The sequence below is a fragment of the Myotis myotis genome, unplaced genomic scaffold (assembly GCF_014108235.1).
Source record: "Myotis myotis isolate mMyoMyo1 unplaced genomic scaffold, mMyoMyo1.p scaffold_m19_p_18, whole genome shotgun sequence".
Lineage (NCBI taxonomy): Eukaryota > Metazoa > Chordata > Mammalia > Chiroptera > Vespertilionidae > Myotis > Myotis myotis.
Window position 1 is genome coordinate 31,619,329 of NW_023416322.1, and position 22,335 is coordinate 31,641,663.

Here is a 22,335-nt window from a genome sequence, read left to right on the forward strand (position 1 = left end):
CACAGAAACCTTTGATGGGAGTGGGGGAACCTGGGCCCCAGAGAGGGTCTTCCCTCAAGTCCCACACTGATGTGAGGGCCGGGGAGAGTGGGAGCGGTGGGTGGCCTGGAATTCGGATGGGACTGACCTGTGAGAAATCTGACAGGCCACAGTGTGGGTGGGTTTCAGGCAGCCTGCGGACACCTGGGATTTTCCACTCGGTGACAAATGTCCCAAGAACAGCTGGGGGAAGAACTGCCTCTGCTCACCCCACCCTGCGGGGTGGATCTTACCCCTCCATTGTGCAGACACATCGGTGACCTCCCCCCACTCCCTCGTGATCCAGGCCTGCGGTGGACCTGGGGATACAGCCACCAGGAAGGTGCAGGCACAGCCTTGAAGTCCAGGTCTGGAGGAGGATGCGTGACCAGAAGGACCAGGCCAAGTCCATGGGCACCCAGGGGAGGGGGTGTCATTTCCGGTCTGGAGGAGCAGGAAGCCTTCAGGAAGGGCTCCTGGTGGAGTTGGAGAGGCCAAGAGGGAGGCGGGACAGTGTGGGCCACGGCCCCAGTACTGGCAAGCCCAGGAGGTGAGCCGGTGAATTGCCCACTTGGGCTCACTCTGCGGAAAAGGAGGGGTTGGAGTGAGAGTGTGGAGAGACTTAAATGCTGCTAAGATGGTTTACTTCATTCTGCCATAAAAGGAGGGGCCATAAAGCGCCTTTGACCAGCGGGGTGCTAGGAATGTGCCGTGCCCAGAATCTGAGAGTTCCTCCCTTTCCTTAGCTCACTGGTGAGCTTGAGCAGGCCGTCTGTGCCCTTTGGGTGGGATTTTCTGTAAAATAGGGGGGCTTATCCAGGTTAGTGTTCTATTCTGGAACCAAAGAAAATTCATTTGGCATCATTTGGTTTTTCAAGCTTATGATTGTGAAAAACAACTGACAAGATGAGCTCTAGACACACACACACACACACACACACACACACTGACAGGGGCGCCCTGACACCTGCCTAACCTGTGGCCCCGCAGGCTGCCCCCTGCTCATATCAAGGTTAGCGTTCATCCTGCCAAACTCCCCCAGGGCAGCTGAGACAGGTGCCCACAAAGGCAAATCCTTCCATCCACAGGAGAGTTGTAGCAACAATCGCAACAACAGCAACAACAGTAACAATACCTCTGTTGACTTTAATGAAACCACTATTCTAGGCCAACTGAAAATTCTAAGACCCTAACACATTTAATTCACTTCATCCTCATAACAACCCTCTGGAGCAGGGTGATGGGGCCGGAGTTCAACACTTTAAATGATTAAGGGGACCTGGGCAGGATCTCTTTACACGAATGAGGCAGAAGAGGCAGCAGTGAGGCTGTGTGCTGAGTTTACTTTGACTGTGTCTTTAAGACCAATAAAAAGTGCATAACTTTGAGAGGACAGTATTGCAGACCATGCAGTGTTGTTGGTTTGAGGAGGCCTTGCTGAGTGCTGATGGAGGTGGAGAGTTCACGGCTTCCTTGACCAAAGCCTGCCGGGCCCTCACTGTTTGAAGTGAGGCCAGGTGCTGATGATGTTGTACAAAGCCTTCCCAGGAGACAGGATCTGGCTAACGTCACTGTGCCCCACCAGCAGGTAGTTGGGAGCCAGGTGCCCCTGGTCCACCGCACACTGGATCAGGCTCTGGGCCGCCTCCAGCGCTGCGGCATTGGGTGGCTTTTCTGCAAAAACACATACCCCACCAACCATCAGAGCCTTGCTTAGGGCAGGGGCAAGCATCTGCATTCCAATCTACCTCTGCCCAACCCCCACTCCCCGCCATAGCCAACAAATTCATCTGTGGCAGCCAGGCACAGAGAGAAAACAGGGTTACTGTGTTCCCTGATTCCTCTTTGCAAAGCTTCTTCTGGAAGGTTCAGAACTGCGCTGGGTGAGAACCACAGCACAGCACACCACCTCTCCACAGGCACCGTGAGGCAGACAGGGCACCACTGACTGTCCTCACTCTGCCATAGAAGGCAGTTATGCTCCTCAACACTGTTGCCATGGTTACCAAGGAAGAGGATGCATTTGCTGACTGAGCCATATAAGTACCAAAGTTTGCAAAAGATTATGTTCTAGGGCAGTGATGGCGAACCTTTTGAGCTCGGCGTGTCAGCATTTTGGAAAACCCCTAACTTAACTCTGGTGCCGTGTCACATATAGAAATGTTTTGATATTTGCAACCATAGTAAAACAAAGACTTATATTTTTGATATTTATTTTATATATTTAAATGCCATTTAACAAAGAAAAATCAACCAAAATAATGAGTTCGCGTGTCACCTCTGACACGCATGTCATAGGTTCGCCATCACTGTTCTAGGGCCTGGTTATAAAGACAGATGGAACTGGGAATGGGGATGGGTGGATTTGGGGGAAACTTTCTGTCCGGGAGGGACTCCTGGGTGACCTGCATCCTGTATTGAGTTCCTGAAAGCTAAAATTTACCCCTGACATTGTCAGGCACCACAAGGTTGCCTTTCCCCCCATGCTCCCCTGACATTCCACAGGAGGTTTCATTGCCCGAACCCCACTGCCCCATGCTCACACCTTACCTACAAAGTTGCCTATGAAGGCAATTCCTAGGGCGATATCATTGTATCCATAGGTGTGAGAGCCTTGGATATTCCAGCCAACGCCTTCATACACACCGCCATCCTGGCCCACCAGGAAGCTAGGAGTGGGCAAGAAAAATGGAGAAAGTCACTCTTGGAAGAAGAATTGGCTTCATTTACTCCTTGAATCATTCATTCATTCTCCCATTCATTTATCAAATGTTGACTGAACATTTCTTATGTGCCAATGTGCACAGAGACAAAACAGAGAAGCAAAAACCAAAAGACAATCACAATCTCTGAACCTGAGAAGTGAGGTCAGACCATGACAAGCAATAATAACAGCCACTTCAGTCCCCCACTGGAACATGGACTTTCTCCCCACAATGCCACGGAATCTGACCTCCCCAAGGTGACCAATGACCGCCTCAACGCTAGTACGGTGGAAACATATTTTTGATCCAGATTACACTGACCCACGTCACCACTCTCTTCTTGAAATGTCCTCTTCCCTGAGAATTTGCAAAAGCTGTTGTGATTAAGTCATAGATGAATGATTGCAATTTGTCATCCTCTAACCTTACATCCCTTCTATGAAATGCCAAGGCATCTTCTATTTAGCTTCTGCTATTCCATTAGCTCAATGAGTTTTTTATGATAGATCAGGCGTTAAAGGGACAAAAAGAGAACATTCTGATTTCGCTCTCTATCTTCAAGTAGATATGGTATCGTTTTCCCAATTGTAGAGACGAGGCTAAAGAGGCCCCGAGAGGTTAAAAGATCCCATGTGTATAAAGGGGAGTAACAGTACCAGAGGCATTGCAGGGTTCTAACATCAGAGGGGGCAAGTTGGGGTTGGGCCAGACGGAGGAAGAGGCTGAGCAGGGCCTGTGTCTCTCAGTGTTGGAAGGGGATACATAAAAAGGCACAACCCTTCAATGGTCTTCCATGAGGGGCTCACAGTTTTGCGTTTATCACTATTGCTTCTGATGTCTTCTTTTCAGAGTCTTCCCTAGAGGAGAATATTCCCAGGAGAGATAGCTAACCCTTAGCCATGTCTGAATGATAGCCCAGAGTCTTGCACAAATAAAAGACGCTGCCTTATGTAAAGCCCCTGGTACAAAGGAAGGGTTCAGTAATGTCGGTTCCTCCCCCAGCCTGCCTTCCTGTAGCCTTGACCTCACTTACTGATATCCAATGTCACAGAAGTCCAGTCTGTCCATGTGGTAGGACTGTATGTCTCGGACGCGAGTCTGACAGTCTGCGGATGTGTTGCAGGTCGTCCCAGCCGTGTGGATGATGATGACGTATTTGGCTGGGAGGCTCATTTGAGGGCAGTGTGTCTCTCTGGCTTCCCACTCTGACCGTGGGATGATGCTGGGGCAAGCTGTGGTGAGGTGAGAAACCAAGACCATGGGTGGGTGGAGGTGGTAGAGGGCATAGAAGGGATAAAAGATGATGGAAAAAATAAATTTAAAGTAAATTTGGAAAAAAAACACCCATAACAACAACAAAACCAAGGCCATGGGAATGCTCCTGTGCCCACACATGGACAATCATACCACTGCAGCCAGGGCTGCTCCTCGGTCTCCCCACCCTCGGGCACCAGGGGAATATCCTAACATGCGTTCAGCTGGGGGGCTCGGGAAAAGGCCACACAGGGATTGTCTGGGTCAAGGGGCTGTAGCCAATGGACAGAGGCAAAAATCTACAGGTTCTGATTACAACTATGGAAACCGGTGTGTGAGCAGAAGGGGAAGAACCGTTGATCGCAGCGTCATGGCCATTTTGTTCAAAAAGCAAAGTGCACCTCCATGCTTGAATATGCACTGCGAATACATGCAGTGCGTGTGCTTTTTATGTAACAGGACCAATATGCAGAAATCAGCATCTCTGAACTGATCACATGTATATGACAGTATTTTGAAATCTATAAAGAACTACAAATGTGAAGAGATTATCATTACTGAAGATAGCATTTGTCTGAAAGCAAGAAAAACTTTATTTAGAGATGTTCAATTAAAAAGAAAATAACAAAAATATCCTTGTCCTGGCTGGGTGGCTCAGTTGGTTAGAGTGTCATCCCAAACGTGGAAAGGTTGGGGGTTTGATTCCCAATCAGGACACACACCTAGGTTGCGAGTTTGATCCCAGGTCAGGACATGTATGGGAGGCAACCAATCGATGTTTCTCACATTGATGTTTCTCTCTCTCAATCAATCAATCAATCAATCAATCAATCAAACATATCCTTGAGTAAAGAGCAATATCCTATATAATAAGAGCCTAATATGCTAAGTGTCTGGTCATCCAGTCAGCTGTTCAACTAATCAAAGCATAATATGCTAATAATACGCAAAGGCCACTCAACCACTCATTATGACGTGTACTGAACACCAGGGGGCAGATTCTCTGACTGGTAGTTAGCTTGCTGCTGGGGTCTGGCCGATCGGGACTGAGCAAGATGGGCTAGACATTTCCTGGAGCCCTCCTGCAATCCCTCCCCAGCTGGCCAACCTCCTGCATCCTTCCCCGGCCCCAATCATGCACTGGTGGGTTGCCTCAGCCTGGCCCACTAGTGCACAAATTCATGCACTGGGCCTCTAATATACAGTATATATATATATATATATATATATATATATATATATATATATCTCCTTGAGTCCAAGAAAAGATCCACTTTAGCAGAGAATGTGCTAAGCTATTGAAAGTGCTTATTAATTGTACTGGTTTTAGGCTGCTACTTGCTCATTCCAAAATAGGTTATGATTTTTATTATCCAGTTTCTTGAAATATTCACTCTGATGTCAGCATAATCTGTGAAGTCAGGTTTTTTTCAATGTTGGGTCATGTTGCAGGTTGGCTGAGTTTTGCATTTAGAAAGGTGTGTTTGTGTGTGTGTGTACTCACATAGTATACACAAATATATATACATGTTTACTGCCCCATGACCATGCTTTGTTTTTCTCCATAGCCTTCCTGCCACCTGACATCATATGCATTTTACTTGTCAATTTCTTCATTTTGGGTCTTTCTTCACTGAAATGTGAAGCTGTCTGTTTTGTTCATGGTTGTATCCTCAGTACCTAGAAGAGTGTCTGGTATTCAGTAAATACCTGTTGATGGAGTGAAAATGTGTGCACTCATACTGGTGTCAAGAATGGCCCCATGGCCATATCATTCCAGTGGGAAGGAGAGGAGGCCAGGAAGGTACCCTCTCAGAACTTTCTGGATCTCGGCATGAGGTGTTCTGGGTCCCAAGAAATCGATGAACACCAACAGGAAAAAAAACCTTCCCTGGTGTCTGGGTGTCACTGGGAGGGGGAGGAGGTGGGATGGAGGACCTCACCTTTCCTGGGCATTGCTGGCTGCTGATAGGCCAGGCACATCTCTTCTTTCAAGAGTAGTGGCTGAATATACCAGGGGGACAGGTGTCCCTTCTGGATGGCGTAGAAGATCAGGTCCTCTGCGGCTGATAAGGCAGCCGGGCTGGGACTGTGGCCTGAAAAAGGATGACATGGATCACCAAACTGTCAGCAAGAGACTCCAATCTGGTCTAGATCTGGAGAGAGGGTGAGGTTACCTCCTGAGCCTGAATAACTGATGAATGGGAAGAGAGGAAACTGGTCCAGTAGCTAGGACAGCGGTACTAAGAGGCAAAGAACTACTTGGACACCTGTTGGAGGCCAAGTTTGTGACCTCTTTCAAGGGCCAAACTAAGACTTGTATCCACTCTGTCTCTAGGTGGAAGCGTTGGGAGGCAATACAATTTACATGCAAAGAGAGGCCCACCTGACCAGGTCAGGTACACCTCGCATGGAGAAAAGTGTGACAGTACTCACTTAGCAGCTCCCACAATCATGCATGTGGCAACTGCTCTTCTCACCCGTTCACTCATATAACTCTCACAGAAACACCTCTGTGGTCCATGCTGTGACTTCATCTACTAGCTCTCCACTCCACCTGGCCCTGCACTCTCCTCTGTTTTACAGAGTAAACACCTACAAAGGACATTCCTCAGACTTCCTTGCCTGCCTGCTTCTCGGTGGGTCCTCCCAAAGGGAGCCACTGGAGGAAGAGAGAAGGCTTGCTTTTCTGCCTCTGGGCAGGCTCAGTGTCACACAACCTCAGACACCGAGGTGACGGCAACACTGTGAGCTCACTGGTGGCGTCAGCAACCTCACAGAGTGCAGACCAGAGAAGTGGAAGAGGACATAAAGGACGCCACGCCATCGAGTCCAAGTGAGGAAAGGACTTCAGGAGAGTGTGGTGGAGGCTGAAACGACAGGCGTGCGGGGAACGTTTGAGATCTTGCTCCCCAGCAGAGGTGGTCAGTTTGGCTCAAATAAATTCTATAAAAAAATTTTTTTTAAAAAAAGAGAAAGAAAAGAGAGGAGTGTGGAGACGATGAGCGAAGGAAGAGAGTATAGATAACGCTCCAGCAGAGGGTCCAGGGGGAGGACTGTTACCTTCCTTGGTGCCAAAGAAGGCGAGGCCCAGGGAGACTTTGTTGTAGCCCTGGGTGTGCAAACCCTGGATATTCCAGCCGACACCTTCATACACCCTGCCATCGTCCCCAATCAGGAAGCTGCCAGGCAAGGACATGTGGATTGAATGGCCAATACCGGTCACAGGAACCCTCTCACCCATCCTCAGAAGGAGGGGCAGCTGTGTTTTAACATTTTGTACTTATTTTATTTAAAGCAACATGAAAGGGAAGATGGGAGAAGAGAGAAGCGCTGGTCAGAATCTCTTTGACTAGCGTAACTTGAGTATGGCTCTTACTTGTAGGCCAAGTCGCACCAGCCTTTGGTGTAGACGGAATGGGCCTGAAGGCCCCGTAGCTTCTCACTGCAAACGTTCTGCTCCTGGCACTCCATCCCCGTGAGCTGCTGTGTGATGACATAGGCCACAGGGGGGGTCAGCTGGGCCCAGCAAGTCTGAGATCTTGCTCCCCACTCCTTGCGGGAAACAATGGTGGGGGCATCTGCAGAGGGAACGAAAGGATGGCATGCAGCAGCTCTTACCCAGTTCCCCTGGCCCGCTGCCCACGCCACCCTCATCCTCCTGTTTCAGGGCCTCTCCTGCCCTTTGATGATGGGACAAGCCCTGGGGTAGGCCTTCGCCACCCACAGCCGCCCCTTGGCATCTCCATAGTCTGTTTAGGCTAAAAACATTCCTCATTGGACTCTGTATTCAGCGTGGAAGTCAGATTGCTTTGTTCTCCAAACACTGGCTTCTTGTGCTTCCCTGGAAGCTATCCACCCTTAACTCCTCTCTGGCCGGCTTCACCCTCCGCCTCAGAAAGCAGCCCCAGCAACACTCGCACCCAACCCTGGTCCTGAGCTGCCTTCTCTTGAAGGCCTCACGTAGATGCCTAGGGTGTGCTGTCCTCACTGGCACTGCCCGTGACTCTGATTGTGTCTCTGATTGTGTCTTTGGCCTGCCCCTCCCCCGCAAGGTGACTCTCAGGAAAGTCCGCCACTGCCCTCAAACTAGGGAGCCCCGGGTCCAGAGCGCCAGGAAGCCCCATGAGCATCAGGTATGTAGCTTCCTCTCTTTCAAATGAAAAGTCACTGCGGGCAGGGCTGTGAGAGGCCCACTAGGCCCCCAGGTTCCCCGAGGCTCCCTGTCTGTGTCCATCTTGGGGACTCCAGGAGCTCTCTGAGGGGCAGGGGGTCTCCACCCTACTGCTGGGTTCTGGGAACCAGGGCCTGATCTCTTCCCCAGGTCTTCTCCCCTGCCCGGACCTCACCTTTGCCTGAGGGCTCAAGTCCTCCATGCCACTCCTTGGCGAATGCCCCTCTTGGGACTCTACCCCACCCACCCACCAGCCGCAGGGAAGTCCTGAGGAACATTCTGGACACCTAAGAAGCCCCAGTCAACCCCAAGTCAGCTCACCATTGCGACCCTTGCGAATTAGCTGTGAGATGCCCACAAACAGGTCCACAAGCCGCTCTGACACTTCTCTGGCTTGGGTTTCATTCCAGGAGAACTGAGGGGAGTACCCTACAAAGGAACATTGTGCTTGGTGCTAGTTCTCAGAGAACACCTGGACCACCCCAGAGGCATGGGCTCTGCCTGCTCCCCCACCCCCCACCCCCCACCCCCCACCCACCCCCAGCACCCTCTCCCTTCCCCCCCAACCTTCCACAGTCCCCCTTCTCAGTCTCCCCAAGTCCCCTGACTTCCTCCAGGAAACAAGGCAGAAAGGTCTCAGGCCTCACCCTGCCTCAGCCTCTCACATCTGCCCCAGTGAGGCCTTCAGGTTCCCACCCTCCCCTAACCCTCCCCCTTTCCAGGGGCTCTGCAGTCTCTCCATCCCCTTATCTGAGTGGCTCAGCCCTTACCAGTTCACCTACTTACCTATTAATAGATCAGAATCTCTCTCTCTCTCTCTCTCTCTCTCTCTCTCTCTCTCTCTCTCTCACACACACACACACACACACACACACACACACACACACACAACCTATTGGTCCAGGCAAGGTTCTAGAAATATAGAGAATTTCCAACTGCTGTGACTGCCCTCACAAACTAGATGTTTTCGATAGGATTAATTGAGGGTTAGTCATTACAAACATGGCTCATCCCCCTCTGCCTGGCCAGCATCTGAGGTCATGGGATCAATAACCACTAGAACCAGCAATGTCACCAACATCACCTCCCACAGGCCAGCTCTGAAGGTTACCAAACATTTTCAAGGGCACTGTCAGGTTTGTGACTTAAAACAACTTTATAAGATAAGCAAAGCAACTTAGCTACTTCTTCTACACAGATGAGAAACTAAAGCTCAGAGAAATTAAATGACTTGTCTAAGATGATACAGGTTTTAAGCCATGGACTTGGATTCTGACCCAAGGTGCCTGGCTCCATAGCCATGTTCATAACCACTACACTCTGCAGCCTCCCCAAAGTTGTCAGACGACCATGGACAGATGCCCTTGTCACTGCCACAGTGTGGCCTGTTTCTCTGTCTATAAGACAAGGTCAGTAAGGGTCTCCACAGAGGCTGAGATCCTGCTCTTTTGTAAAGTCACACCCATGACCGTGACGCTGAAGATGAGGTGTGCTGGGCAGGCTGGGGAGACTGAGAACTAGAGCCCATCTCAGCAGGGAGGAGGGACCAGAGCTGAGCTCGAAAGGGGAACATAGGACTGGTGGGGAAGAGTGATAAGCCTGGAGAGGACAATTTGCAAGGGAAACCAGCTGGGGCTTATGCCAAAAGCACTTCTGACCCCACGAAAAAAACATACCCCAGGCCTGGAGACTCAGAGCCGAGAAGACAAGCAGCCACAGCAGCATCCCCACGTGGTCCCGGAACACCAATGAGAAGACTGTGGACCACGGCCCTGGGAGAGACACTGATGGTTAATCCAACCGCTCTCACTCTTCAAGTGGGGCGCACCATTGCATGGTGCCCTGTCTGCCTCCCAGGCCAGCACCTGGCCAGGCTTCTCATGGTCCCCAACACAGGGCCTGACCTTCAGCTGGGGATCAGGAAAGGTGAGGGCACCCATACCTCTGTCTAGCCACCACCTTCACCCACCACCTGTGACCCTGGGAGCTTCTGATGCCTCAGGGGAGCACAATGCCTCATCGTAGGCTTTCCAGTATAGACAATAACAGTTTCTAAAACCCTTTAGTAGCTGTAGATGTTTTTACATCTAGTTCTCTGATTTTATATTTAACCAGAGGCCCGGAGCCTGGATTTGTGCACTGGTGGGGTCCCTCTGCCTGGCCTGCACCCTCTCTCAATCTGGGACCCTTCAAGGGATGTAGTAATGCACCAAGCGGCAGGCGGCCTGGGAGGAGCCCGAGCCTGGGCTGGGCGCCATGCTGCTCCTATACATCCCGGCCCCACTGTGCCTGCCACTGCGGAGGTGAGAGAGGCTTGCTCTGCTGCAGCTGCACTTGCCAGCTGTGAGCCCAGAGTCTAGCGCCCTTGGTCAGCTGAGCAGTGCTCCCACTATGGGAGTGCACTGACCACCAGGGGGCAGCTCCTGCGTTGAATGTCTGCCCCCTGGTGGTCAGTGCACATCATAGCGACCGATCATTCAGTCGTTCGGTCGCTTAGACTTTTATATATATAGATCCTTAAAAGTTCCTATAAGATCTTATTAAGCCCACTTTTATAAGTGAACACAATGAGGCTCAGAAGCAGTAAACTATAAATAGGGGTAGGACTGGCTTCATCTCTAGCTCTATTTAAGAGTCAGAGTTATGGGGTACTTCACTCCCCAAAATTCTGACAGATGCTAATTACAGTAACAATTACCACTTACTGATCATATCCTATGTTCCAGGTATTTTGTAAAGACTCCACAGACATTTCATTAAATTTCCTCACAGTGCCCTACAATACCCGCTCTTACCATCAGGAAACTGGGCCTCAGAAAAGGAGGCAAGTAAGACATAATACATACAGATTCAGGGCTAGAGAGAAAGAGAAGAAATTGGGTAGCAGTAAACCCAGGACCCACAGCCAATAGAGAAAATTTTCTTTTTAGGAGAAAGGATTCAAGAGGGGAGGGAGATCAAGGCAGCTTTCTTCACTCTGTTAACATTTTAACCTGATAGAGTCCAGATCCTTTCAAGAAAGAACACTCGCACCCACACACAGAAATACCTGGGATCTCATGCAGCTCGGGGTGCAGGCAGCTCACCCCTTATTGGCTGGCAGCTCCTCTCTTTCGGGCTTGGCCTCTGCCCTGCCCTCCTTCAGCAGCTGCCTCCTCTGCCCTTCACTCTCCCTTCACTAGAGAGCTCTCCTCCTGGGGAGGGAGCCTGGGGCTCTGGCCTCCCAGAGAGGAGGAAAGCTAGGTCCCTATTGAAGGTGGAGAGAAGGGCAGAGTTCTGAGGCTCCGAGCCTGCTCCCTCCACAGCACTGAGAAGGACTGGAGAAGCCAGACTCGGTCGAGAGAAGGGACCCGCCCTGTGAATAAGCCAGGTGCCTCCTCCCTGGGAAAGAGCATGATTGCCCAAGCTCCCTGCGCTCCTTCCTCACCCCAGCACTCAGGAAGCCAGCCCACTGGGGATGCCCATGGGCCCTGGGAGTCCTGTCCCACATCTGGGAACTTCCTGCCCTGTGTATAGATCTGAAATGGGTCAGCATTGGAAATTAGAATAACTCAGTGAATGATCACTTCTCAAATGACCACCCATGAAGTTACAAAGTCATGCTTGGCTAAAGGACCTGTTCACATTTCCTGATAGACCAATGGATTCTAATTGGACAGAGAACAAAGGATTCATTGATATGGTTTCAGATGCCACATTGCACCTAACCTTTAAGAAACCTCCGCTTGTTGAGTTTGGGGGAATTATTAAAAATAATATCCATGATGATATTTAAAGACTATCTTACCTAATAATAGACAAACATGCAAATTGACCATACCTTCGCTATGCCCACCAGCCAATCAGATGAGTATGTAAATTAACCAAACAAAGATGGCTGCTAATTTGCATATGTCGGCACCCAGCGGCTATTGGAGCCTGCAATCAGAGCTGAGAGGTCCCTGCCCAGGCCTAACGCCTTGGCCAGAGGCCTTAGGCCTGGGCAGGGGTGAAGCCAGTGATCGTGGGGACCAGGAGCAGAGTTGGGGGTCCCCTGCCCAGGCCTAACGCCTTGGCCACAGGCGTTAGGCCTGGACAGGGACAGAGCTGGCGATGGCGGGGAGCTGGAGGTCCCCTGCCCAGGCCTAATGACTTGTCCACAGGCGTTAGGCCTGGGCAGGGGTGGAGTGGGAGGTTGCGGAGAGCTGGGGGTCCCCTGCCCAGGCCTAACGCCTCAGTCAGTGGCATTATGCCTGGGCAGGGGTGGAGCCAGCAATTGCGGGGAGCAGGGGCGGTGTCAGCGATCATGGGGAGCTGGGGGTCCCCTGGCCAGGTCTAACACCTCGGTCAGAGTCATTAGGCCTGGGCAGTGGAGGAGCCAGCGATGGTGGGGAGCAGGGAGGGATCCGGTGATGGCGGGGAGCAGAGGCAGAGCCAGGGATCATGGGGAGCAGGGGCGGAGCCGAGGATTGTAGGAGCTGGGGTCCCCTGCCCAGGCCTAATGACTCGGCCAGAGGCGTTAGGCCTGGGCAAGGGCCGAGCTGGCAATTGGTGTGAACTACAGAGGAAACACCTTTTCTGACTGCTCCTTGGCTAAGCTCCCTGTATGCCACTGGTAATATTCTTAGTAACTTGGGTAATAAGAATCCAAATAGGTGATCTAGAGATTTTTACCACACTCCTGGAGAAAAAAAGGAAGGTCCGCTGCTGGAGGGCTAAGAAATGTCATATCCTGTCCTAGCTACTTTTGCTCAGTGGATAATGCCTTGGCCTGCCCACCGCAGGGTTTGGGTTCAATTCTGACCAAGGACATGTACCTAGGTTGCAGGCTCCTCCCTGGCCCAGGCCCAGGTCAGGGCTCGTGCAGGAGGCAACCAATCAAAGTGTTCCTCTCACTTTGATGTTTCTCTCTGTCTTTCCCTTTCTCTTCCACATTCTCTAAAAATCAATGGAAACATATCCTCAGGTGAGGAGAAAGAAAGAAAGAAAGAAAGAAAGAAAGAAAGAAAGAAAGAAAGAAAGAAAGAAAGGTCATATCCCATGAAAGACACATTTGAAAATGCCTAAAGAAAGTTGTCATTTTTTCATGGCGAAGGGACTGGAGTCCGTGTTGATGAAAACACCTTGGTGGTTGCGGTGACTGGCAGTGGCTGCAACAGTGCGGTGATGGGGCTGGTGCCTTCCCCTGATCAGCTCAGTCACCTCCCACAAAGGGAGGCCAGACTGTGGCTTAGGCCCGCTCCCCAAGGGGAGCAGGGAGCAGGGAGTAGGACATCCCCTGAGGGCTCCCAGCATGTGATAGGGGGCAAGCCGGGCTGAGAGCCCCCCCCCCCCCCCCCGCTCCAGTGCACAAATTTTTGTGCACCGGGCCTCTAGTTAATATATATTTCTCCATTCTCCAACTACTTATCTGTGTGAGGCTGGATTTTCTTCCTATTTTCAAACTAAACAACATACACAATACATTGAATGCAGAAGTGGATATGAGAACCCAACGATCTTACTTTAAGCCATATATTGAAGAGGTGTGCAAAAATTTTTTTTATTTATGTCATTCTTCTCACTGGCATTTTTTTGAAAAAATATAATTATTTTGAATTTTAAAATTTAAAAATGTGTTACTATAAATTGAGTTTACTAATACTATTTTAGGTGAATTAATAAGTATTTTAAAATGCTAAATTTATAAATATTAATAAACGTAACTGACAGAGACAAAAGCTTTTTGAGAAACTCAAGTGCAAAAAAGGCTTGAGAACAGAAAGATTGAGAACCCAGGCCAAGGATTGGCACAAGCTGTCCTGATGCAGGAAGGCCACAAGGGGGCAGCACGCACTCTGGGAATCTTCCCCCCTCTTCCTATCCATCACAACCTCCCACTTCCTCCTTCTCTGCGTTCTCCTATGCCGCACTACTTCCTAATTACAGGAAATAACAATCTTCAAGCATCGAAATCCAGGCAGTCACATGTTAATCTGCAAACGTTTTTCAGCTGTCTCTCATAGGCCAAGCTTACCATCCAGGGCTGAGAAAGCACGGGAACCCCCACGCTCAAGGAGAGGGTAATCCGAGACCCACCCAAAGGCCGGCAATTAAAATGCCGACACGGTCAAGTATGTGCGAGCCCTTCGTTGTCTATACAGGGCCCTATGCTTCCAAGGGATTCCCGAGAGGCAGAGGGAGCCAACAACAGACACTGAGATAGTCGCCAGAAATTTCTGGAAGAATCTGGAACCTCGGGGACTTCATGAGGACAAAAACTAGGTTCCGTAAGATATAGGGCAGCAAGGAGGAAGGCAGGGGCTGCAGGAAGAGTCAGCAGGTTGAGTGCAGCTGGAAGGGGCTGGGCCCCAGGCTCCACTGCCCTGTGGGGAGGGGGACCTGCCTTCCCCTGCTGGGGAGCAGCAGGTGAGCCCCCAGGCCTACAGCATTCATGGGGCCCACCAACATCCCATGGAAACCTGCCGTCAGCGCTAGACAATACCCGAAGGCCAGCTGACTCTCCTCCACACGGAGTGGGCAAGAAAACAGAAGCCCCGACATGGAAATAGCTTCCAGACCCCACCCGGCAAGTCGGGCAGAGTTAGGACTAGAACCTAGCTTCCAGGCCCTCAGTCCACTGTGAGCTTTCAGCCAGCTTCCCTCCCACAGGCTAGAGGCAGAGCCCAGGGAAGGCCCATGGTGTGCCCGGCATTACACCCCCCTTGTGACACCTGCTATAACATGGACAACTCAGAAGGGGAAAAACTTCCTGAAGGACAACAGCAGGGGCTCAGGGAGGGCGAAGGGCTGTGGGAGGGGAAGGGGTAAGGGGAGAGGAAGGGGTGCAATGGTTGGGGTGGGGTTACAGAAGCTTTGCCTTCTCACTTGTGCACTGATTTGTTCCTAACACAGCCAAGGAAGCCATACCTTTTCTCCCAGTGGTAGCCTCAAGAGTCACTGTCCAGAACCAGGAATATTGCCCCAATTTATGCCCTAGCAGGAGGCTCTGCGTTTCCCCTCTTCTTACCACCCATAATTCCAACCTCTGGCCTGGGACTGCAGCGAGAAGGCCAGGTGGGGGTGGGGTGGGGCACTTGTTGATGGAGCTAACAGCAGCTTGCCTGGGTCAGGACCTCCACGGCTCAGCCCTGGCCTCCCCTGAGCCTGGGCTAGCCTGGAACCCTGGGGCCTGCGGTGGCCTTCAGACACGAGGGAACCCACTGCCCACAGGGGATCCTGTCTATTTGAAAGCCCTGCCCAGCTGCTCCCTGCCACCAGCTGCTGCTCCTGGTCTCCCCGCCCACCCTCACTTTCCTTTCATCCTGAATCAACACTGTATGGTCACAAGCCATGGCACTGCAGAGTCACAGGGCAACGGAGCACTGTTCTTTCACGGTCCCTCCTTTCTTCCTGCGGTCGTGTGCTCCTGCATTTATTCATTCAACAAACGTTCATCCAGTGCCCACCCCGCCGGGCCCTGCCCTGGGACTGCAGCGGTGAGCCAGGCAACAGAGCAGGGATGATGAGGGCCCCGAGGCCCAGCGGAGGTTACACACCGCCCGCTGCATCATGCTCTGTCCGCCACACACCATGCATCCTTGTCCGTGTCCTGTTTCCCTTTAAAACCAGTTGACAAATTTTATAAGCAGGAGTTTTCACATAGAATTCCTATTTCCTGGACCTTCGGTGGGCCCAGCAACACCTGTTCCCATTTCCCAGGTGGCCACCGTGGCCTGAGGCTGTGGGCCAGCTGTCCTTGGTTAGGAAGGCTCCCACTCACCGCAGTCTTCACCCTGCCCTAGTGTCAGTTGCCACAGCTGCCCTGCAGGTGGTGCTGTTGATGTTCTCGGGCCCAGCCAGCCTCACCAGCTTCCTCTGGTTACCTTGTTCCTGCAAGCTGTCTGAGAGCCTCGGTCAAGGGTGAAACGTGCTTCAATAGAGACAGCAGAGGGCGCTGTGGGCGCACAGAAGAGAGGTGCCCAGGTACCTGCTGGGATTGCCAGAAACAAGATTTCCTAACAGCCTGAGGAGGGAAGGTTCCTTGCTGCAGTGTGTGCTTCCTCCATCAGCTCAAACAATAGAGGGCCAGCCCCATTAGGGAGATCCCCGGAAATTTCCAGACGTACTCCTGAGCCAGACTTGCACTGTTCACTCATTCACAGGTGATTAACACATCCATTCAAGCATGCATTCAGCAAACATTGATTACATACTTGCTGTGTGCTTGGCACTGTGCCATGCCCGACCTTAGCTCTCTTCCTGTAATGATCTTTTCTTTACTGATAAGGAAAATGAACCAGAGAGGCTAGTGAATTGCCTTAGGGTCACACAGCCGGTCTGAACTCTAAACAACTATTCCATGTGCCATGTCAGCAGTGCAAGACAGAACATGCTCAGGGCCAGGGCGGGCAGCACACGGGCTCCCTCCGGCTTTCAGAGGGCAGTGTGGCCAGGAGGGGCCTGGCAGTGAGGGGAGGCTTCACGAGAACATGACAAAATGACTCCTGGAAGTGGACCCGGGGAACCTACCTTCCCTGATGAAAGGGAGAGGCTGGAAGGTCCTTAGAGTGGGTTCTCTAGACACACTTCCTGGGTCATGGGGAGGGGTGCCAGTAAGGACATGATCCTTCAGCAAATGTGAGGTCTCCCTGGGCCAAGCCCTGGAGGACATGAACATGAACGCGGATTCCCCTTAGGATCTGCAGGCAGTGATCAGACAAGGTCAGAATTTGCAAATGCCTTCACTCCAGGAAAGGAAGCGCTGAGAGCCAGGAGTGGGGGCGGGGAGTGATTGGCCCAGCAAAGAGACTGTTTCCCATTGGGAGGAACAGAGCAGCTTCCCGGACCAGGTAGCATTGAACTGAGCCCTGCAGGGTGGGCAGGACTGAAACGGATGTCAACTGAGTCCAGTGTCCAAGCTACCTGTCACCACCCAGACAAAGAGCTGGGGATGGAAGTACAGGTGCACATTTAATAATATCAGTGCCAGATATCTGGGAAGGTGACTGGTAAAAACCCTAACATCCACCTTCTCCGTAAGCTTCTTAGGGGAAAGCTTATATAGGGGAATTGGGGGAAGGGAATGTGGACGGAGAACGTGGGGTATAGGGGTTCTGGTGATTTGCAGCCTTGGAATTTGAGTCCCTGCAGGGTCTTGGGTCTTGAATGCCTTCATTATGGTCCCCAGATCAGGATGGTCAGAGTTCTGAAACAGGGCAAGTGGGGATCCGGTGTGGATCACCCTGTGTTTCTTTTTCATGTTTCAAAAAATATTTTTATTGATTTCAGAGAGGAAGAGGGAAGGAGAGAGAGATAGAAACATCAATGATGAGAGAGAATCATTGATCAACTGCCTCCTCCACGCCCCCTACTGGGATCGAGCCCAAAATCCAGGCATGTGCCCTGACTGGGAATCGAACTGGTAACTTCCTGGTTCATAGGTCAACACTCAACCACTGGGCCATACCGACTGGGCTACCCTGGTGTTTCTGAAACCTAACTGATCAGCGTCCACATTTCTGGTGGCCAGGCGTGTGAGTTCGGGGCTGGGTTAAAAGTCTCTGTTTTGGTCTGGCAACTGACAATTGCAACAAAATCTTCACCAGGACATAAGGTTAAGCATAGACAGTTGATTCATCAATTACACGGTCTGTTAGTAAAAGCGTGGGAAAGAGAGAGGAAGAGAAGAGGAGGAAAAAATAACAATCATGTTTAACCTATCCTTGTACCCCTATCAGGACTGCACCCCATCATGGGGGAAGGGCACACCTGGGGTGAGAGCACCAAAGACAAGGGCTCGTGGAGCGGAGGCTGATCAGGCCAGGCAGGGCCGTTCTTCCCTGGGAGAGGGGGAGCTACGGGAGGTTTGCAGCCTTGCAGCTGGAGCGGGCAGGCTTGTCCAAGAGGCTACATCAAAACAGTTGTCCTGATGCTATAAACTCTTGAGGGTGTGGCTCTCATGTTGGGAGCAGGATTTACATGAATAATGCTGACAGCCTATGCCCCAAGGAGCTGTCACTTAGACTACAAGAGGGAGGTGTAATCCGATTACCCTTAACCCGGAACCTGGATGTCTGAGCCCAACTCCTGCTCTGTCACCAGCCAGCTATGTGGCCTTGCTCTGACAGCTCTCTGGGTGTCAGTTTCCTCATTTGCAATATCTGAGAGGTTGACCCCCTACCCTACACCACCCCCTACCCTTCTGACCCCGATTCACCCCCTGTGAATCTAAGACCTCCACTCCAGCCCCTCACAGACCCAAGAAGGGGAAGGCTCAGCCATCCTTTTTGGGCTGCCCACTTTGGGGAGGCAGAGTGGGTCCGCCCCCACCCAGGGGTCCTCAGCCCATCACCAGCCTCTGGCTATCAGGTGGGAAGTGGTCCCTCAACAAGAGGGGGTTGGGGTCAGAGAGAAGGAGGGGTGCCAGAGGAGAGGCAGCTTGCTCAGGGAGGGCAGGGGTGGGGTGAAGGGGAAGTGAACTAACCAAGCAACTTCCTCCCCAACCAGCTCCAGGCCAGAAACTGGGAAATTCACAAAAGTACAGAAAGATCTGTGTGGACATTTCCTGTTCCACCCTAGTTCCCCTTCCTGGCCGCCCAGGTCTGGGTTACCACACTGCTCACCTGTGAGGCAATCTTCCCACTAGAGGGCTGAGTGTTCTGGCCAGGAGAGGCCTATAAATGCTGGGCCCACAAGACGCCGTCAAACCCCTCTGTGTGACTCTTCAGCTTAGGTAAGTGAGCTGCCAACTTCCCTGGGTAGCAGCCTGCCTGCCGAGCCTTTCTTTACACCCGCTACCCATCTGCCTTTCCAGCCCTCCTCCGGGAAGCCCTCCTTGATTAACCTGCTCACTTTAAAGCTTCCTTCTCATTCTGTTGGAGCCTCCTGCTCTCAAATCCTCTGCTTTTTTACATTCTCCAGATATTCTAAAAGTTATTTCTCCCATGTCTGGGTCAGGGTCCTTTCCCAGTTCAATGCCCCTTTCTTTTTCTTCTGTGTCTGCCCCCGCCCCCCGCTTCATTTCTGCAAGCAGCCAGGAGGAGGTGTCTAGGAAGGCTTTTTCTTCTAAGCACCTGACCCTTTGCTTCTCCTCAGCTCAGAGTACAGGAAGACAAGGACAAAATGTCGCAAACTCTGATGGAATGCAGCGTCGAGACCATCATCAACATTTTCCATCAGTACTCCACGCGCCTGGGGCACCCAGACCGACTGAACCAGAAAGAATTCAGCCAGCTGGTGAAGAAGGAGCTGCCTAATTTCCTCAAGGTAGGGCTGGACTCCTGGCCACTATGTGCCGAGAGGAAGTAAGAGAGAAGCTGGGGGAGAGTCGGACTGGGCGGGGGAGAGGCGACTAGTTAGGTAGACAAGAAGGTGACATTTGAGCTGAGACCTGAATGTGTGAGAGGAGAGAAGCGGAGGGAGGAGGAGAGACACTGTGGGGGGAGGAGCCTTGGCAGAAGCCAGGAGACTGAGCCCCAGATGGAGGCGGGAGCCCCGAGGGCACCCTTCTGATATCTGGATCTCCCGTAGGAAACAAACCCAGGGCATGTGCAAAGCCCCACCCAGCACAGCCTGTACACAGCACTCGGGGCGTGTGATGTACTTACTGATCTAAAAGGGATCAGGCAGTCCTCGGGAAAAGAAGGCTTGGTTCCAGCAGACCTGTTCTGTTTCCTTACACTTTTGGGGACTTTGGGGAACAGAGGCCTGGACTAGGAAGGGTGGCGCACCTGGGTACGTCTCAGGTCCACTCCTGGAGCGATGTCCTGGGGCAGGTGGCCAGCCCAACCTGGAGCCGGCCCCACCTGGTGGGGTGGGGGGTTGCCACAGTAGGAGATGTTAGGGATGCTGACAGCTCCCCGTAGTGAGGACCTCAGCAAGCAGGACGCTGGGTCAGGCTAGACCGCAGAGGGTGGTGCTGGCGAAGCTTCCTCCGTGTGAGGCCTGTGCCTGCCCCTCCCCCCCCCCCCCCCTTCCAGAGGCAGTGACAGGCCAGGTGGGGCAGCTGGGACCTTGCCAATGGGCTGCTACCCATTGGATGACTGGTCTTCCCCAAGGCAATGGCAAGCGTGCAGAAAGAATAGACCGTGCAGAGGCATAGCAGGAGGGAAGGCCTGGGAGAGGAGCTGGGCACCCCCAGGTTCTGGAGGGGACTTAGCTGCCATGCCCAGGCCAGCGAGTGGCATAGCTGGGACTCGCTGGAGCTCGCTCTGCCTCGCCAAGATCCTCACCTCCGCGTGCCTTCCTCCGCACACTTTATCTCACCCTTGGGTCAACGGAGCACCCACGCTGCTCCCTGTCCTTACACAAGGGCCCGATCATCTTGTTTTCCTCAAGTGCTTCCTGCTACACAGGTTGAAATGAGTGTCACTAATTTGTGACTGTGAGAGGGAAGGGAGAGGCAAGGAAGGGAGGGGCCGGGCCGAGTGGACAGGAGCGGAGGGGAGGGGACGAGACCGGTTCTGAGTCAGCCCCGGGCGGTGTGCGGGATAACTGGAAAGTAAACGGCGCCCCGTCAACGGTCATTTTTAATTTGGGGTTGAGGCCCAGAAGCCGGGTTTCCCAGTGCCTTTGCCATCGGGTCTTTGGCTGTGCTGCCCGCCCCTGGCCCTGGCCACCCCCAGCCCTGACCACCCTGTCTCCCAACCCGCAGAAGGAGAAGAGGAATGAAGCACTCATTAGGGACATCCTGGAGGACCTGGACACCAGCGGAGACAAGGACCTGAGCTTCGAGGAGTTCATCACCCTGGTGGGCAGGCTGACGGAGGCCTCCCACGAGGAGATGCACAAGAACACCCCCAAGGGGCACGGCCACACCCATGGGCCAGGCTTCGGGGCGTCTGGCCGCAACCCCTGCAAAACCCAGGGTGGCAACCAGGGTGGCGGCCACGGCCACAGCCATGATGGTCACGGCCACAGCCATGATGGTCACGGCCACAGCCATGATGGCCACGGCCACAGCCACTAATCAGGAGGCAGGCCACCCTGTCCCTGCCAATCCAGGGCCCCAGGCTGTGTGCGCACAGCTGAGGCGGTGGCCTGAGCTGCAGGGCTGGGGTTGAGATGAATAAAGAGTTCCTCCAAGCCAGTGCTCTGTGTACTCCTTCCACCCCCTCTGCAGCCTGTCCTTCCCAGGGCTCTGGCTTAGACTCCATGCCCCTTCCCGGGGCCGAGCCCCTTCATTCAGCCCTTCGTTCACAGTCACAAGAGGAGAAGCCTCAACAACGTGGTCCTATTCTGAGTCCCTTGCGCTCGCCTCCCTGACCATTTTCTCACCTCTGACCTCAGGCCCTGCTGCTTAGGGCCTAGTCACCCCAGCCCAACTCAGGACTTCCCTGTGCAACCTGTCAAATGGGCCCTGGCCACCGCAGAAAGCGAAAAGGGGGCACCCCATCCCCTCGACATGCCAGCCGCCACCACACCACCCACCCAGGCACAGCCCTTTTCACCAATGCTGCCCACACTGCCGTCTCTCTGTGGCTGGAACCTGGTGCCTCTGGGAGGTTCAGACAGGCCCTGGACAGGCTGAGTCTGAGGAGAGCCCTAGAGTTTGGGCATTGGAGACAGGGCCAGGTTGGGGATGTTTGTCCATCAATGAAGTTCTGAGTCCACGGGAGCAGTTGGTGCCTCTTGAATGAGGGGTCTCTCCTCTTCCCCATGGACACTGGGGCAGGTGTGCACGTGGGTGAAAGTCGGGAAGTCCAGCCCATGCCCAGCAGCCCCGTGAGGAGGTTGGACTCTGGGTCCAGCGAGCCTGTCGGGCCTGGTTCCAAGCCTGAGAGCAAACTGAGCTCCCCAAGGTGGCCAGGTTCCTGCAGCCCCAGGTCAGCAGGCACTTCTCTGCAAAGCCTGTAGTCGGGCCTGGCTCCCTGATTCCGCCTTCCACAGCCTCCAGACCCAACTGCTCACTTCAGAGACATCCCAGTGACTCCTGCCACCAGCCCTGCCCTGTGGCCGGAGAGCGCCAGCCTGTGCCCTTTCCCAGTTCATCTCCAGGCTGGGGTGCGCCCTCCAAAGACCACAGCCCAGACCAAGGTGTCTGCCCTGCCCTGTCCTTCCACAGAGAAAAGACAGACAGCATTGGGGTCGGGGAGAAAGATCCACAGGCATCCATCCCCCGAGTTACCATGAAGAAAGCCAGGTGCAGAGTGGGGAGGGACCAGTCCAGAGTCCTACGGTGGTGGCGCTGGCCGAGACAGTGCAGAGAGGAAAGGGCCTGCAACC

General features: G+C 52.8%; 2 protein-coding genes across 6 annotated transcripts; one reads left to right on the forward strand and one right to left on the reverse strand.

The window, feature by feature from the left end:
- Positions 1–1,341: 1,341 nt before the first annotated feature.
- On the reverse strand, positions 1,342–11,478 carry LOC118673441 (peptidoglycan recognition protein 3-like). 4 transcript variants are annotated; one of them, XM_036344205.1, is made up of 9 exons: positions 11,238–11,478; positions 9,828–9,923; positions 8,473–8,580; positions 7,357–7,558; positions 7,041–7,159; positions 5,921–6,073; positions 3,757–3,955; positions 2,569–2,687; positions 1,342–1,692 (listed from the first exon to the last, which is right to left on the reverse strand). In XM_036344205.1, the coding sequence occupies exons 2-9, from the start codon at positions 9,874–9,876 to the stop codon at positions 1,514–1,516; spliced, it is 1,128 nt and encodes a 375-aa protein (XP_036200098.1). In that variant the 5' UTR covers positions 9,877–9,923; positions 11,238–11,478; the 3' UTR covers positions 1,342–1,513. The 4 variants fall into 4 exon arrangements, with proteins under 4 accessions (XP_036200098.1, XP_036200097.1, XP_036200101.1 ...); XM_036344204.1 differs by having other exon boundaries at positions 11,201–11,478; XM_036344208.1 differs by lacking the exon at positions 8,473–8,580.
- A 7,206-nt stretch (positions 11,479–18,684) lies between these two features.
- S100A9 (S100 calcium binding protein A9) lies at positions 18,685–21,199 on the forward strand. Of its 2 annotated transcripts, XM_036343652.1 has the most exons (3): positions 18,685–18,844; positions 19,207–19,377; positions 20,765–21,199. In XM_036343652.1, exons 2-3 carry the CDS (start codon positions 19,234–19,236, stop codon positions 21,077–21,079), a joined length of 459 nt encoding a protein of 152 aa, XP_036199545.1. In that variant the 5' UTR covers positions 18,685–18,844; positions 19,207–19,233; the 3' UTR covers positions 21,080–21,199. The 2 variants fall into 2 exon arrangements, with proteins under 2 accessions (XP_036199545.1, XP_036199544.1); XM_036343651.1 differs by lacking the exon at positions 18,685–18,844 and having other exon boundaries at positions 19,166–19,377.
- Positions 21,200–22,335: the final 1,136 nt, after the last annotated feature.